General features: G+C 33.4%; 1 protein-coding gene across 1 annotated transcript; it reads right to left on the reverse strand.

The window, feature by feature from the left end:
* Nucleotides 1–1,483: 1,483 nt before the first annotated feature.
* LOC127136774 (plant intracellular Ras-group-related LRR protein 6) lies at nt 1,484–3,894 on the reverse strand. The gene is made up of 3 exons (XM_051063297.1): nt 3,502–3,894; nt 3,261–3,430; nt 1,484–2,286 (listed from the first exon to the last, which is right to left on the reverse strand). Exons 1-3 carry the CDS (start codon nt 3,724–3,726, stop codon nt 1,617–1,619), a joined length of 1,065 nt encoding a protein of 354 aa, XP_050919254.1. The 5' UTR covers nt 3,727–3,894; the 3' UTR covers nt 1,484–1,616.
* Between the last annotated feature and the right edge of the window lie 14,309 nt (nt 3,895–18,203).

The following is an 18,203-nucleotide window of genomic DNA, read 5'->3' on the forward strand; positions in this document are numbered from 1 at the left end:
CAGACCTTTCAAACCTCCAGAATTTTCGAACTTTTTATGTTCCTTTTTAGATCCAAGATGACTTTTCATGCGATCATGTTTCCTTTTTCCTTTGGTGGTCACGTCATTGACTTTGGAAAGATCAACAAATTCTGATTTATCTCTTTCCTTCAATTCCGCATTGTTTCGAATGTGTTTCTAGATTTTCTCTAGAGAGAAGTCCTCAGAACTGTGCAAAAATTTCTTTCTATAGCATTTCCACGAAGTTAAGAATTTTGTAATGATTGCAGCAACTTAAAAGGTCTCAGGAATGTCTATTTTCATGTATTTTATTTTATTCATGAGAACCTGTAACTCGTGCACGTGGGGGAAGAATGGGCTTGGAATCTATAAATTTAAAATCAAAGTATTTAGAAATTAAAATGAAAACTCGATTTGTGACGAAGAAAGTTTGAAATTTATTCAAGAGGAATGTGATATTCTGAATTCGAAGTGAGGTATTTATAGGTCATGTATGTGTTGTTTAAAGTGTCTCCTACAAACCGCCACTAGCGCCTCGCCTCTATGCCTACGTCCTCGGACCCGGTCCCAGAGCCGGTGTTGCCACTGGTAACACCGGTGAGGGGTGTATGAAGGAGTCAAGTGGCATGATGCTTGTGACCACCGCACTTGTCCATGTAGCACTTCATCATCTTTTGTCCTTTTGTTGAGTTGATGTTGTTAACTCTTTATAAAAAATTTGAATGTGAGTAAATCTTTCTATGTGGGACTATTTCCCTTGCATTTATTAGCATTTACTCCATTTCACTTTCATATCATTTTGAAAGATACACACGTGGACATTTAATATTCATGAATTTATAACATAAGTATGATCTCATTCTCTCTCTTAAACTATATTTCTAAAACTTCATTGACTTAAGCGTCAGAATGTTAACCTTATAGGTCCTCTTGGCTTCGCTGTACTCGAAGCCGTAGTCACCTTAATGAAAGAGTTTGTCCTCTCGCCATCCTATTATAATTTTTTGAGATTGTTTTATTATGTTATTTATAATTTAATTTGATATTTGAAAAAATAAATATTATTATTAAAAAAAATCATTAAATAGAAGGTGGCGGAGAGGGAATACTTGATCCCAACTAGAATCCGTTTGAAACAAGTTTATGTTTTAATTCTCCATATTCATTGATTGGGACGGAAAACAAGGATTATTTGAGATTTCAATAAACCTATCCCGACCCATACCATGCCTACGGGTATACATCCGTACTTCGAAGGTATAAGATATGTTTGATCAAGTTTCCCATGACATGAGCTATTACACGAACAAATTTAAGAGTTTCACAAATCCACCATTTTCAATTTCAAATTCAAGATACTAAGTACAATATTATATATATATATATATATATATATATATATATATATATATATATATATATATATATATATATATATATATATATATATATATATATATATATATATATATATATATATATATATACTATCCAACAATTATTCTTCTCATTCATAGCAGTCATATCCTGATTGTCGGCATTCAAAATTAACAAAGCTATTAAAACTAAAAGGCAATGATTTTAGCAGATATTTTACAAAAACCTTTTGTGGCATCTTAACTTAAGGAACGACGACGGGGTGAGAAAAGGCGAAGAGGCGACAACTTCCACATGAAGCCTGGTGACGCAAGGCCATTCATCGGTTGATACTGAAGCGGGCTGAAAGCCTCATGTTTCAGTTGTTTCCCACTTCTCATGTGTCCGTTAAACGTCCCTAATTTAACCTTCCACCATCTCTTCTTGGTTGGCGTTTTATCGCCGGAGTTCATTTTATGGCACATATACTCCTTCACCACATGCAGACCCTGCTCCACCACCTCCGGCGGAGGCGAAACAAGCGGGTTCCCTTCCACACTTAGCTTTTGAAGCTTCTGGAGGCAACCAATGGAATCAGGCAATGTTTTGATATTGTTGTAGCTGACGTCTAGTTCGACCAGAGACAAGAGGAGTCCTATAGAGTATGGCAATGACTCCAAATACCGAAAATTCTGGCTAACATTCAGGGTCTCAAGATTGATGAGGTTCTCAAGGTTGTCCGGGAGACTTCTGAGACAGTTCAAACGTACGTCGAGAACGGTAAGAGCCATTAGGTGAGAGGTGGAGCTAGGAAGAAAGACGAGCTTGTTGGAGTTGACAGAAAGCTTCTTGAGTTTTATAAGCTCAAAGCCTATTGTGTCTGGAAGCTTGCTCAGAATGTTGAAGTTGATATTCAATTCTTCTAAGGCTCTGGTTGGTCAAAATTTGCATGTACATATGTTAGAAAAGAAAAAAAGAGAAAGAATAATAATCAATGTGATCATTAATAACAAGACACACATAAGTTTGAAGATATGTCCTATTATTACTCATCATCAAAGCTTTGAGATGGTCCAACTAGTACGAGTATAGGAAATAGGACCACTTGTTCGAATCTTTGTACAACTTTTAAATTGAGCTCAAAGATTTTTTTATTAAACTAAAATAATAATTATAAATAACGTGAAAATTAAAAAATTTCCATTTAAATTATGACGTACTTTGGAGTTTCTAAATATTGAATGTTAAGATGGAGAACAAAACTTATATTTTTATAATTAATAAAATAAAAAATAATAAAGAAACTAATAACATATATTTTTATTGTTAATAAAATAATAAAAAATAGTCAATAGTATAATTTTAGGTTTGTGTCAAAAATTTGTATTTTTTTATAAAAAATATTTTTTCAAAAATACTCTCTCTGCTCTCTTTTACAAAAGAGTGTACAATTATTTTTAATTTTTATTGAATAATTAAAATATCTAAATTATATATAAATTAAATGCATTGATTATTTTATATATAATTGAACCTGATTGAATTACGATGCCAACAAATTGAGTAACTTAATAATACATAGTTTTATCTATTTTCTATATTTTCATTAAATTTGAAAGAAAAAAATATCTGCTATTTATAAAAAAAAAAAAAGACATTTATAAGAATAATGAATTTTATAAAATGGAGATCCCAGCTTTCACATCTTACATTCATGGCTAGAATCACTCTATCATCGTAAGTAACTATAACTTACCGTTATTAGCTCTTTTAATCAATAAAAATCCTAAGAGTATTTGCAACTTGACATGTCTAAGTCTAATCTTTGAAGTTTAGTAAGATATTAGTTTAATTATGTATTTAAAAATGCAGAAAATAGAGAGAGAAATTATAAAGAAATAGACCTGCAATTTTCAATGGTTGCAGGGAGAGATTGGATGAAGTTTCCAGAAACATTCAAAACTTGAAGCTTAGAGAGACAACCAATGGAGTTTGGAAGAGATCTGAGCTGGTTGGAGTGCACGTCTAACTTCTCCAAATTCAGTAATCTCGCCGTTAACGACTCTGGAATGTTCTGTCATATATAATTAATTAATATTTATAATCAATTTTCCTAATTTTGATTTCGATTTGTGAAGATCGTACCTGAAGATTGTTGTTAGACAAGTTGAGATTGCGAATGAAAGCTAAATCAATGGAAAATTTTGGAAGGGAGTCCAAAGACATGCCATTCAAGTCAACAACACGAGCCCTATCTTCTTTCGTAGATGCTTTTTTTGTCTCCTTCTTCTTCTTTCTTCTCATATCATCCATCTTCATCGTAATTTGATGATCTTGGTGAAGAAACTCAAACTGTTGCAATTCATACATTTTTTCTTAGTTGAGAAGAGAAGAACTATGGTGAAAGAGAAAGAAGAAAATGTTGAAAATATATAGAGAAAGATGAAGATGATGAAAAAGGAAAAAGTAAACGATGAATGTACGGATGAGGATTGAGAGTTGGGAGATGAGTGACGTGTGATGGAAGTACGAGAACCGTATGGTCAGGTTTTGCGTGCTAAGCCACGTTCTTTTCTCATTTTATTTAATTACCTACTTCTTAATTTACTAATTTAGGTTTTAAATTATAAATAAATAAAAAGTCAATTGCTGCGTATTTGCTTACTACTTATCGTAAATGTTCATAATCAAAGTAAAGAAAAAATAATAATAATTCTATAATTAAATAATAAAAGAATTATGAAAAAATCAAATTATTTTAGTTATTTTTAAATTTTTTACAAAATTATTCTTAATTATTAGGATGACAATTAAATTTATTAATAAAAGTTCATTCCATCTATCCAATAAATAATGTATTCATTATTAAAAATATTGGTCATGAATTGGTTTCAACCCATTCATTTGAAATTATGAGTGAACTCAATTCACTCAACAAATTTTAAAAGTTTATTAGATTGTTTTATTATATTTTAAATCTAATTAACTTTTTTACAATTAAATAAAAGAATATATTTATTTAAAAATCAAATTATTTTAATTATTTTTTAAATTAAAAACAAAACCAAAAATCCCTCTCTTACTATTTTTTTATGAACATTTTTTTGAAGTGTTAGAAACTAGTAAATAAAAAAAAACGTTAGTTTTATAATAAATTTTCTTAGGATGTAGAAGATTTTTAAAATAATTGGTTCTATGAGATTAATTCAAAAGTGAGAGTACTACACATTACTCAAGCTTAAAAGTTGTACCGATGAAACATTCACACTACTCATGCTTAAAAGTGGTAAAGATGAATGTTGAATTTATTTTAGTCAACCACCTCTAAATTTTAGCTAAGATCTCCGACAAAAACGAGTCTTCGTAAATTACAATAAAAAGTTGTGTGATTTGGTTTTAAGTGATTGGATTGTAACCAATTGAATGCAAAAGATAGACTTTGGATAAAGACGATAAACGATAAAGAAAGTAAATGATATTTAATATAAATGCTTTGAATGTGAAATATTTGCGTAAAGTTTAAAAGATGGACGCATACTCACATTTCTCACAAATTGTTTTTCAAGGGTGATGCTTCATAAGTCAAGTTATCTCTCATTTGCATATTATCCAATTGAATTATATGAGACAAATCAGGAACATACTTGCGGATTTGAGAAACATGAAATACACTATGAAGGTTAAAGAGAGATGGTCGTAAGGAAACTCGATAGGAAACTTCGTCAACTATTTAAAGGATTTGATAAGGACCAATAAAACAAGGTGTAAGTTTTCAGGACTTCAACGCCTAACCAACCCCAATCATTGGAGTGACTTTCAGGAACACGTGGTCTCCTTCCTGAAATTTGAGTGCCTTTACACGCTTATCAAAATAACTCTTATGTCTACTTTATGACGCCTTTATATTTTGCAGATTCATCTTAATCTTCTCGGTAGTTTGTTGAACGATCTCTGGTCCAAGCACAATAATTTTCCCCGATTCATACCAACACAACGATGTTATACACCTTCATCATGCAAAGCTTCAAAGGGTGTCATTCCGACACTAGAATGGAAATTGTTGTTATAGGTAAACTCAATCAGCGGAAAATAACTATCTCAATTACATCCTTACTCCAAAACACAAGCCCTCAACAAATCTTCCAAAGATTGAATGGTTCTTTCTGTCTGACTGTCCGTATGCAGATGGTAAGCAGAACTCAACCTCAGCTTGATTCCCATGATTGCTTCAAACTTTTCCAAAACCTTGGATCTCTATCTACTCGAGGGAATACCATGTAGTCTCACTATCTCACTATCTCACTGATGTAGATCTCTACTAGCTTCTGCAATGGGTAATTGATCTTTATTCGAATAAAATAAGCTAACTTAGTTAGTCTATCTACGACAACCTATACCGAATCACTCCCTTTAGCGGTTTTTAGCAACCCCCTATAAAATCCATAGAGATATTATCCTACTTCCACTTATGAATACTCAAAGGTTGCATCAATCCAGACGGCTTCTGATGTTTGATATTCGATTTCTGACAAGTCAAACAAGAGTACACAAACTCTGCAACATCCCTCTTTATACATGGCCACCAAAACATTTTCTTAAAGTCCTAATACATCTTTGTGGCTCCTCGACGAATGTCCAAACTACTCTTGTGACCTTCTTCCAAAATCTTGTTTTAAAGCTCTGGTACATCTAGCATATGAACTTTGTCACGAAACTTCATAATTCCCTTCCCGTCTACCTTGAAGTCCACTTTTTTACCTTGATTTATCAGTACCAACCGATCAATCAATCCCAAATCCAACTTCAGACCTTCCTTGATTTCCTCTAGAATGTTTGTAGTCAGCTTCAACATACCCAAATTCACAATTCTTGGCGTTAGCTCACACACCAAGTTAAGATATCTAAACTGCTCAATTAAATCCATTTCTATAACCATTAGCGTCGACATATGCAAGGAGTTTCTACTTAACGCATCTTCTACCACATTAGCTTTACCATGATGGTAACTCAACTCAAAATTGCAGTCCTTCAAAAATTTCAACCACCTTTTCTGCCCCATATCCAATTCCTTCTGGTCAAACAAGTACTTCAAACTCTTATGATCACTGAAAACTTCAAACCCCTAACCATACATATAATTTTTCCAAAATTTAAGCACGAAGACTATTGTTACCAAATCCAAATCATGTGTAGGATAATTCCTCTCTTGAATCTTGACTTGTCTAGAAGCATATACTACAACTTGACCATTTTACATAAGCGCACCACCTGAACATCCCATACATAAGCTTGTCGTTACGAGTTAACTAGGTCAAAGGTAATTCCAACTTCGAAAATCCTCTGATGAACCTTCTATAATAATCAACCAACCCTAAGAAACTTTTGATCTTAGTAACTGACTTTGGCGTTTCCCACTGCAATATAGCGTCTACCTTAGACAGATCCACTGCTATACCACCACTAGAGATCACATATCCAAGGAAACTTACCTATCTTTACCAAAATTCACACCTGGAAGTTTGGCATATAACTTATTTTCTTGCAAGGTCTGCAACACAACTCGCAGGTGTCCTGCATGCTCTTCATCCAATTGAGAGTATACCAGAATATCTTCTATAAACACCACAACAATCTCATCTAAGTAAGGGTGAAAAATCCTATTCATATACTCCATGAATACTCCTGGTGCATTAGACATACCGAAGGGCATAACCGAGTACTTATAATGATCATAACAGTTCTGAATGCAGTCTTAAGTATATCCTCCGTCTTCACCCTAATCAAATGGTAACTTGACTTTAGATCAATATTACTAAACATGCGAGCTCCTACTAACTGATCCAAAAGGTCATCAATCCATGGAAGAGGATACCGGTTTTTAATAATAACCTTATTCAACTATTGATAATACACACACAATATCATGCTTCCATCTTTCTTCTTAACCAATAACATTGGAGCTCCCCAAGGTGATACATTAGGTCTGAGAAACATCTAGGAACTCACACAAAACCGGAAGATTAAAAATCTCATCTTCGCTCTCTACTTTCAAGGAAGCTAACACCATGAGCACTTGATCCTCTTACTTTAGGGACATCACTACTTGTTTAGCGGATATAAGCCTCAAATCTTTACGTTACTCTAACTCAAGAAACATCATGGTCTTATCAAAATAATTGATATGAACGTGGTTGAACTCTAACCAATTCATTCTTAAAATAACATTTACTTGACTTAGGGGTAAACAAATCAAGTTAACTCCAAAATCGTTTCCATAAATGGATTGAGGATAATTCAGACAAACTAGCGAAGTGGTCACATAACCATTGGTTGGGGTTTCAATGACCATATTACCCATTATAGAAGATGCTGCCAAGTTTAACTTGACAACGCAATCAGCGGATATGAATGAATGTGACACACATGTATTAATGATAGCAATCAAAGAGACACCATTAATGAAACATGTACCTCGAATTAAGTTATTTTACTTTGAGACTTTAGCACCACTAATAGCAAATACTTTTTCAATAACTTTCACGGTACCTGACGCTTTCTTCGACTTTTGGCATTGGGTGCTAATGCAACCCTGCTCCTCGCAGTTGAAACAAGTTAGAATTGTACTTTTTCAACCAACAACATGATATCCTATTTTTCCACACTTGGAACACGTTAGTCTTGGGTTCTTGCATTCATAGGCACGGTGACCTAACCCTCCATACTTGAAACATCTCAGAGGAGCATAAACGCCTCCCACCATTGTTCCACTCCCGCTTGAGTCCTTCTGTTGGGACTTCTGATTCCCCTTAGCAATTGGGGTATATACGACTTGCCATAATTCTGATTCCCATTCTTCTTCTCACTCACACTCTTATGGTGAGTGGACTAGGCTCTTCCATCCTCATCATAAATTCTGCATTTGTTGACTAGTATCGACAAATAATGGATCTCTTGATATCCATTGAACTACTTGATATCCGATGGACTACTTGATCTCAGGATGTAGACCACTTCATAACTTTACGCACTTGGAACCTTCAGCGTCCACACTGTTATATTGAGGACAAAACCTCGAAAGCTCTTCAAACTTGTCTGCATAGTCAGCCACTGTCATATTATCATGCTTTATGACCCAAAACCATAATTTCTCACATTATCCAATAATTTGAATATTAAACTATAATCAAATTATCCCAATCCTCATTAACCTAAATAATAATAATTAATTAAATAAAAGACACTCTAAAAGCTCAAATAGAATTAAAAATACTAGAATAAAAATTAGGGTATTACACTTCCGCTATTAATTTCCCTATCCTAGTCTCCTGTTGAAACCAAGGTGAATCTACTACCTTTTTGTACTCCATTGAATCCATCGAAACCGCCTTCGAACTGAAATTAGACCTCTTATTATAGGCTTGAGAAAGATAGGCTCGCTAGGAGCATGTCCCATGTTTGCCTAACGCACCTACTTTCTTCTCTATTAAACAATGTCAATTCACCCTACAACTAAACCTAGCCTCCCTAGCTCGCTAGACGCACCACCTATCTTCACTTAACAAACAAACTCTTCCTTCAGCATGAAGTTACTTAGCTTTGAAGTCTTCTCTCGCATGTGCTCGTCTAGCGCGCCCATGAAGCTAGCCTAGCGAGTCTGGCCAATGTCTTTATGTGTTACTAGCTGGTCTTTCAATCTTTTTCACATGTTTTTGATAGATATGCAAGTAAAAAGTCTAAACATGTGTTTTATTATTTTTCATTGATAAATCGAGAGTTTTTATATTGATTTCTTGTAAAATAGGTCAATAAGTCCCTATGTATTTTATGTAAATTTGGCACTTATCAATACCTTAATGGGTTTCTCTAATTTCAAGAACTCCAAGGAATTTCAACCATTGTCTCCCTAAGTTTACCGAGGATTTCTAACTATTCTATCTGTCTTTAGTTTATAAAGTGCTGAAGATTGAAGACAAAAATGACAAAGACGTATATTTAGAACTGTTGAAACTCAATGGATCCTTAAAAGGCCCAAAAAACAACCCATTAATTCTTAAAATAAATATATTATAATATCTTTTATATTAATTTAAAATATTATAAATATCTTATAATATCTTTTATATTAAAAATAATTTTATAAGTATCTTATAATATATTTTATATTAATTTAAAATATGAGTGAGGATATTCTTACTACAAGAGTAAGTTATTAACACTTACTCCGCATCTTGACCATTAATTGATTTTGAATCAATGACTAAAATTAATCAGTAATTAATTTTCATGTGACCAATTTGTTTTTCTCTCTCCATATTTAATTATTGATTAATTTTAGTCACTGATTCAAAATGAATTAATGGTCAAGATGCGGAGTAATGTTAATAACTTACTCCTAAAGTAAGAATATCTCCACTTTTAAAATATTATAAATATCTTTAAATTTATTTTATATTAATTTATAAGATCTTAGAGTATCTCTAAATTAATATAAATATTCTAACATTAATGAATGGATCCACGAACCGACCGACCAAACTTGACACCCAAGAACTACCCGAACCGAACTGTGTTTCATCTTTATGACTTTTTGAAATCTTGACACATCTTTTCTTTCTCTTCATCACTAAAAGGTTTTAAGGCATACTGCTACAATCCCCACATTGACTTGAAACTTTTGTGAAGTCAATTTACCCATCAACCGCCTTGCTTCTCTCTACCATGTTGAAACATTATCCAGCAACCTCGATCAAGTTCAAGCCATCCTTTAACCTTGATCTCTATACTTTTATCCTCTTGCTTTCCAATCACATTTTTCTACCTTAGTAGTCTAAGAAGCACAAAAGCACGATTCTTCGACCATTTTTTACTCTACTTTATTTTAAATGCCTCCTTGAAGGTCCATATTTATGTGTTTTACAACCTTCAACCCCATTTAAAGCATAACACCCAAAGCCAACGTAATTGTTCCTTTGAGATGGTACAATCTCTCTCCTTACCTTACTATAAATCAAATGATAATAAGAGGCATCTATAATTGTTCCCTCGCTACTACTAGTATCCATAATTGGAACCTCCACCTCAAACTGAATCTTTTCCAGCATAGTTTCTACAAGCTTCACCATGTAGCGGTAAATTCATGACCACCAAGCTATGGATAAACTTGACGTCAGTAAAACCAGAGTCACCACCGCACTTTATTGTTTTCAAAGGAAAAAGAAAAGTACGAACAAAACCCAAAGATAAGAAGTTTTCAAATCAAAACTAATAAAATGTCAGAGATTACAGGTAAGGGGGTTGGTATACAGAGGGAAAGTGCTAGCACCCAAAGTGTCCTAGGTACTCCTATGGAGCCCTTTTTGTGCAAGTGATTTGGTCTAAATGATGTTTGATAAAATACAGAGTGGGGGATGAGGAAAGAATTCGTTAATTATATTTTTATGTTTGACAAGACCTTCGATCTAATGCCTACGTACCAATATAAAAATGAGGGATCAAAACCCAGTAGTTCGTGGTAAAAGTTTGAAAGGAGTTGGTGAATTGATTTTAACAAAGGTTTAAATGAAAAGGCACAAAGGGCCAAAGTTTTGAATGAGGTTGTTAGTTCTTTTTGTCTTTTGGAAATTAAAGTCAATATGGTTAAGTTTATTTACAAATTTGATTTAAGATTTTTTTTGAAAAATCAATGGCCTAAGGCCAAGGTTTCTAATCATTAAAACATGTCTAAGTTTGAAATCACAAGCAAAGAAAGTTTTTGAAAAGAGAGAGATATTTTGAAATTAAAGAAGGGGGAGGAGATGAAGATATTATCCTAGATAAAAACTAAAAGTTAAGAGTTGGAAAGATCTGACCAATAGGATTCAATCCAACAAACAAGAATGTCATATAGAAACCCATTTTCCTTTGGACTTGAGAAAGCAACAAGCATAAGCAATATCCAAGAAAATCATATGAAGACCAAGGCATAAAATAAAGATAGCCATAATATCTAAGCAAGCACTCCAATAGCTAGCAGTCTTCAATATCTTCCAATGTATCAAATGAAAGAGTCATTGATCAACTCAGAACAATCATTAGACATAAATAATAATAACAGCATAAAGTGTAAAGACAACGTAACAGATGAATCGAGGGCGCTCAAGGTCTTGCATCAAATTAAAGGCATTGTCAAAGATATCTTAGTCTCAGATGATGGCATTCGCCATGTTCTTTAGCATAGGGAATGTTGCATAATCCTAAGTATAAAAGTTTATATCAAATCCAACAGTCCATCAATATGTCTTTTAGGGTTTTTTGTTGTTATTAGGTGTTTTAAGGTCCTGAGACCACAAACAAAAACAAAGACAAACATACAAAATATACAACCACAAGATATAGCTCAAGTGAACAAAGTGAAAATGACTGAAACATAAACAAGTTGCATGAAATGTAAATGACAATGAATGATAAAGGTACTAATATTTAAAGTGCATAAAATAAATGACTTGAAAGTAAAGCAACATTAATAAAAGTTAGTCAATGGTTAGTCAAATGTTAGTGAAGAGTTTTAATTATTCAAGTCATTCTTTGGAGAACACTCAATCATTCATTCACAAGTATGAATTCTTGAACCAAGACATCATCCATGAGAAGGGCTCCAACTTGGATAAATCAACAGGTATGTTACTAGCTCTCATAAAAGGAAAAAAAGATCAAGTTTCCACATAATGCCATGACGAATGGGAGACTTACAATCTCACTTACTAGAATGATATGCCTTGAGGGACAAATTTAGCTCTATGTTAAGCAATCGTAATTGGACTTATGTAGAAGTCACAACTATCTGAGGCCGGATAATAAAATATAGGTGTTAATGCATGTTAGAGATTTTGCACAAAGAACCAAACTCCTAAAATATACCACACACTAAAAGAAATGGGAATGACCTATGTCAGTCAGACTCATGTTGATTCATCTGACACAAGGTCATTGATGAATCAACTAGCATTTAGACATTAGAGAAATCATTGGTCAAATATGGATGGGGAAAGAATAGGGATGAATATGAAGAAGGAAAGGAAAATAGAAACCCAAATTGATCATAGGAAGAATTTCATCTGATCAATACTATTCATTCATTTTAGGAGATGAAATGTACATTTCATCAATCCCATAAATCCAATGATATTTATCAAACAAAAATTAAATCAACCATGACCAATGCCAAACAGAAAGTCAAACATCACAAGACCATAAAAATGGCTCAACATAATTCTTAAACATTTATTCAATTAAAAATCAAATTAAAAATGAATTAAAATGCATTTTTAAATGGACAAAACCTCAAATTCCTTCAAAACACCAAATAAATGGCCAATGGATTTATCCTAGGTCAAAGGACCTTAGACAAAAAATTCCATAATTTTTGGAAAGTCATAAGTATTTTAAAATTTTTTAAAACAAGTTAAAATCATTTAATTCGTGAAAAATATCAAAATCCAAAAAAAATGATTTTAATTCAAAATATGGAATAAAAATGTTTAAAGATTTTTTTGTAAAAATCCCATATTTTTTGGAATAAAAATGAAATTAATATGAATTAAACATAATAAAGGGATTAAATGAAAAGTCAGAATTAAAAAAGAAAATAGAAAAAACGAGGGTCATCAGATTTCCCTCATTAATTGAGGTGGCATATCTGATGGTCAAGAACGTGCTATCTACCATGGTCCTCAATCAATGTGTCACAGAAGTGGTAATCAGAAGGAGCGGTTCAGATTAAAACGTTTTAAACAAGTCAGATGGATGGAGACACGCCAACACATCACCGGAGCCCTAGCTCCGGTTGTCTTCTCCGGTGGACCTCACGGGACTGGTCCACCCTCAACCATCAAGAAAATGAAAAGTAAGGACAATATTTTAAAGAGAAAAATCTCAGGAGCTCGAATCTGGCCTCAATTTTGTCCAATTCCAATATATATTGAGAGATATGAGGAATTGAATTTTGAGGTACACGATCGGAGTTGCTTCGATTTAACTTCAAAGCAACTCAATCTTGTTGCCTACATTGGTAGGTCTTTATACAACCAATAAACAAAGAGAATAGTGGAGAATTGAGAGAGAATCGAAGACTTAAGGTTTTGGAAAAATCACCTTCGGGTAGCAGTGATTTGGATTGATCTCAATGTGAATCCACTTGGTTCTTCCTCCTCTTGCTTGCAATGATCAATTGAGATGAAAATGGCAATGAATCCTTGGAGTTTGAACCCCAAAACAGAAGGAGAAATTCAAACTTGATTTCAAAGAAATCTTCAAGGAATTCTATGGAGTAGGGTTCTGAGTTTTCTTGGCAAGGCTTGGGCAATGTGTGTCTCTTATTTCTGAAGCAATGCACTTGTATTTATAGGCTACATGATTCATTTCTACACCAATCCAAAAAATGTCAAAAATAGCAATGTTGTGCATGGGTGCATGGACATTGAATTAGGCCCAACCAATGATGCAATCCACTTCCAATTCATGCACATTTGATGATGAAGTCATAACATGGAAGCATGCAAAAGGAATTAATCAGTTGAGTGCAAAAGTTTCCAAAATAAACCCAACAAAAGAACCATGCACAAGCCCCTCAATTCTTGTCCATGTGAAGTGATCTTGGATGATTTCGAAAGGTGACATCAAGGGGAACAACTTTGATGTTGATATTTTTCCATTTGAAGCTTGGATCATGATGAATTTTGAGGTGGAAGTTGTAGAAATCAAACATGGTTGGAAATTTTCTGAGTACAAAGTCAAATGACCACTTCTTCCACCTTGAATAACTTTTGCTATGAGCCCTAAATGAAGATGGTTTCTTCACCAAAGTTGTAGATATTACATTCCTATTTAATTTGGTCACAAATTTTACATCATTTGAATTTGGCATGAGTGAGTTATGGATTTTAGAAGTTGAGGAAAATTGCTTGTTCAATGGTAATGGCCCAAAATGACTTATAATGTTTCCTCTTGGCACATGCCTTTGCAAGTTGAATTTGACATTTCTCAAAGAATAAAAGTTAGAGAATAAATATTGAAATTTATCATGAAACTTGGATGGACTTCATATCATAAAAATTTAGCAAGTTATGGTCCTAGGAAGTTGACCTTCTAACAAGGGCACAAACAAAATGACCTGTAATCTTTCACCATAAAAAATGACTTTCCAAGCAAAAATAGCTCTTGATGTCAACATGAAAGTTGTTTGGAATGTCATAAAGTGTAACGTTTCCCTTGAAATAATTTTCATATGACAAAAATTGTAGGAGATAGGGTCTAGGGAACCCCAGTTTTGACCAGTTGACTTTCTCTGATCAACCTCCTTGAACCCACTTGCAAACTTGAAGCTCTCTTGATTTCTAGGACTCATGGAGGATCATATATGCTTGATATGATGTATAATGAAGTATACCTTGATATATTTGATTAATTTATGAGGAAAATTGGTGAGGAAGTCACACAAGATACCCAGATGAATTAGGGTTTCCAAGGAAAACAAGCTTCAAACTCTTGATGAATTCTTGATCAAAATGACAAATAAAGAATATGGGGATCCATATATGATGCTTAGAACCAATTTGAACCTTTTCTTGACTTTCTCTTTGCATTGAGGGTCTCAAACCCCAGTTGTGAGCTTGATGAGGCATAGGTGGACACACACACTACCTACAAAAGAAACAAAGCTACACACAAACATACTTTGGTATTTGGTTAGTAAACAAGAGAAAAATAAAGTATGATACATAAAATAGTGCTTGGTGACCTCTCCCGATATAGACCCAATGAATGAGGGTGAGGAGGAAGCCAATGTGTGATCCCAAAGCCAATGCAAATGATGAGATAACATGAGGGATCTTAGGGTCAAAATTAGGGTCTTACACATCCCATGGTATTTACGCTTCCTCCTCTGGAGAAACTCACTAAAAGTAATACATATATGATTTACGAGCTTTAGTCCTCCAGATTCCACTCCCAACAATTCATAAACCTTGCTTCCTCTTGGATAGCCATTGAAGACACAATCCACAACTTTACCATCAAGATGATTGAGCTTGATTTGATTAATAAGCAAAGTTTTAGTGACCTTCGAATAAGATTTGTTTTTAGATTTTGTACCAAAAACCACTATAAGTGTGTTGAAGTTTATTCTTGTAAACAAACACATGTCGATTCGGTAAGTTGTTTTGGCCATAACCTTACCCAAAAAACTTAATGTCAACTTAGCAATCAAATGCGTATTTATTCCTTGTCTTCTGCAAAACTAATTAAAGTGCTATGAAAAAACCTATAGGCATCCACCACGCATTGACCTCAAATTCCATAGCTTATTATTGTCATGAAAGTTTTCACTAGTTGATGTTGAATGAAAAACAACATTGGGACCTTCTAAAATATATAAATTACATATTTTAGAACTTTAACTATGATCACTTCATCATGTGAAATCTTCAACACCCCATGTTCAATTCTACTTCAATATCCCAGATCATCAAACATGCTTATAGATAACAAATTTTCAAAGAGTTCTAGAACATACCTCATGTTATGAAGAAGAAACTCATGGTCATCGAAGATTTATAGTCTGACTGTACTGATACCATAAACCTTGAAATCTTTATTGTCACCAAGGAGAACTAATCCACCTTTCTCCACTTCAAAGTCTTAAAGTATTCTTTTGTTATACACATGTGATAATAGAAATTCGAGTCCATGACCCAACCCTTTTATAGTCTCTAAACTCGACACCATTCATGCATCAACACTCTCATAACTATCCTCATCTGAGGCAACTGCAATCTAAATAAATCATCATTGTCCTTCCTCTTACGATAATCCCTTATGAAGTGACCCAGTTTATGGCAAGTAAAACATTTTATATGTGGCTTTTAAAACCTCTTTGATTTGGACATCTACGTTCACTTCCTCCTCAAGCCTTCACCACTATCATTAATCTTCAAATATTTCATATTTGAAAATTATTTGGATATCATAGTCGTTTGGACTTCAACTAAAATAATAATACCTTCCCTACTATAAAGTAGGGCATCCTTAAAATGCTCAAAATATCTGATTAATGAGCTCGAGAAGAGTAGAGCCTTATCTTTATCTTCAATATTCTCAAGATCATTAATAATCTTGTGAAATTTTGTCAACTTCTCCACTATGGATTTGTTCTCTACCCTTGAAATGAGTAAAGTTGTTGTTTTAGACACAACATGTGAGTAAAAGACATGGTCATATACAATGATTCGAGTTTTTCCCACATCGAAGTTGCAGTCTTCTACCTGACGACTTCTCTTATAACTTTATCCCTGAGGCACAAGATAATGGAATGTTTTACCTTATCCACCATCACATTCTTCTCTTCTTGTGTTAGGTCTACATGCATCGATGCATCATCCTTGAATGGTTCAATACACTTCTCTTGAGTTAATATTATTTGCATCTTCACTTTCCACAACCCAAAATCATTGTCTCTAGAAAATTTCTCAGTTTTCCATTTACCCGTGGTGCTCACTTGTAAAAAGTACCCTTTTTCCCAATGATAGGAGCCATTTCTTGTGAAAAAAATAGTAGAATAACTCCAAATAATTAACTAAAACAATACCTCGTGCAAGGAAACCACAACACACCTAACCAATTAACTTGTTGACGTCCACAAAACTGATTCTGAGATTCAGCAAGTTGAAACTTTGAATGGAAGAATTATTCAGAGTTATACACGTCAAGAAATATGATATGAACGATAACAACCAAAATAGATGGCCTAAAGTAACATAATAAATGGCTAAAATTGAAATCAAAACCACAATAAACTAGAAGAAGATAAAAGACAAGAACATAACTGTGAAGTGACATAATTGTCATCCAAATCGGCTAGTTTAGCCTCCAACTCTTGGCTTACTGAACCTAATTGTGAACCATGTGTCTAAAATTTTTAGGGAGATGTTAAGAGACTTAAAACACGATGTCATGTATCCTCATGTCTATATGTTGTCTAATAAAAGATGTTGTTGTTGCTGATAATATTTTAGGTGAATCAAAAGGTTTGTCTATAGTAGCATTTGAAGGAGTCGAGGATGTTAGTATTCCCAACAATTGTGAAGGTTTTTTAGGTCTTTATGGGTCTAACCTCTTTAATGTAGATAAATGTGATTAATCCATGATGTTAGGATTATTCTTAGAAAGAAGATGCATACATTAAACATATTCTTTGTTCGGAGAACTAAAATTTTCAATAGATTCTGACTGTAGTGTCCCAATACATGTGCCAAATATGTTATCGATTTCCTACACACAATCTTTTGAGACTAACTCGGAGAAATAACCGTTAGAAACCTGGTGTGTCAATAGAATTTAAATTACCTAGTTTTTCTCTCTCAATAAATAAATGTTATTACTAAGAACAAATAGTTGAATACTTAAATTGTGAGGCTTACTCCTAACCAGAATTAGACACCAACTCCTTAGATTTTGTTGTCTTTGAATTTCTTTATATTTTCAACTAATTTAGTATTAACAACATTTTTTTTAGTTTCATTTACTTTATCCGCACTTATATTTGAAGTCATTCACATTTCTCGATTTTTTTAAAATAATCATTTTTTTCAATTTAAATTCTCAAATAACCAATATTTCAAATTATTTATCAAAATAACCATATTTCAAACTAAAAAAAAATTCAACAAAGATGACACGTCACTAATAATGGCATATACATTAAAAATATATTTAGACGTCGTAATCCCTGGCGCATGCATTACTAATGCGCCAAGAGGACTGTCACATACACTATTGATTTAAGGGGGAGGCGCCACTCTCCATGACGCCTGCAC

Source organism: Lathyrus oleraceus, chromosome 1 (genome assembly GCF_024323335.1).
Source record: "Lathyrus oleraceus cultivar Zhongwan6 chromosome 1, CAAS_Psat_ZW6_1.0, whole genome shotgun sequence".
Lineage (NCBI taxonomy): Eukaryota > Viridiplantae > Streptophyta > Magnoliopsida > Fabales > Fabaceae > Lathyrus > Lathyrus oleraceus.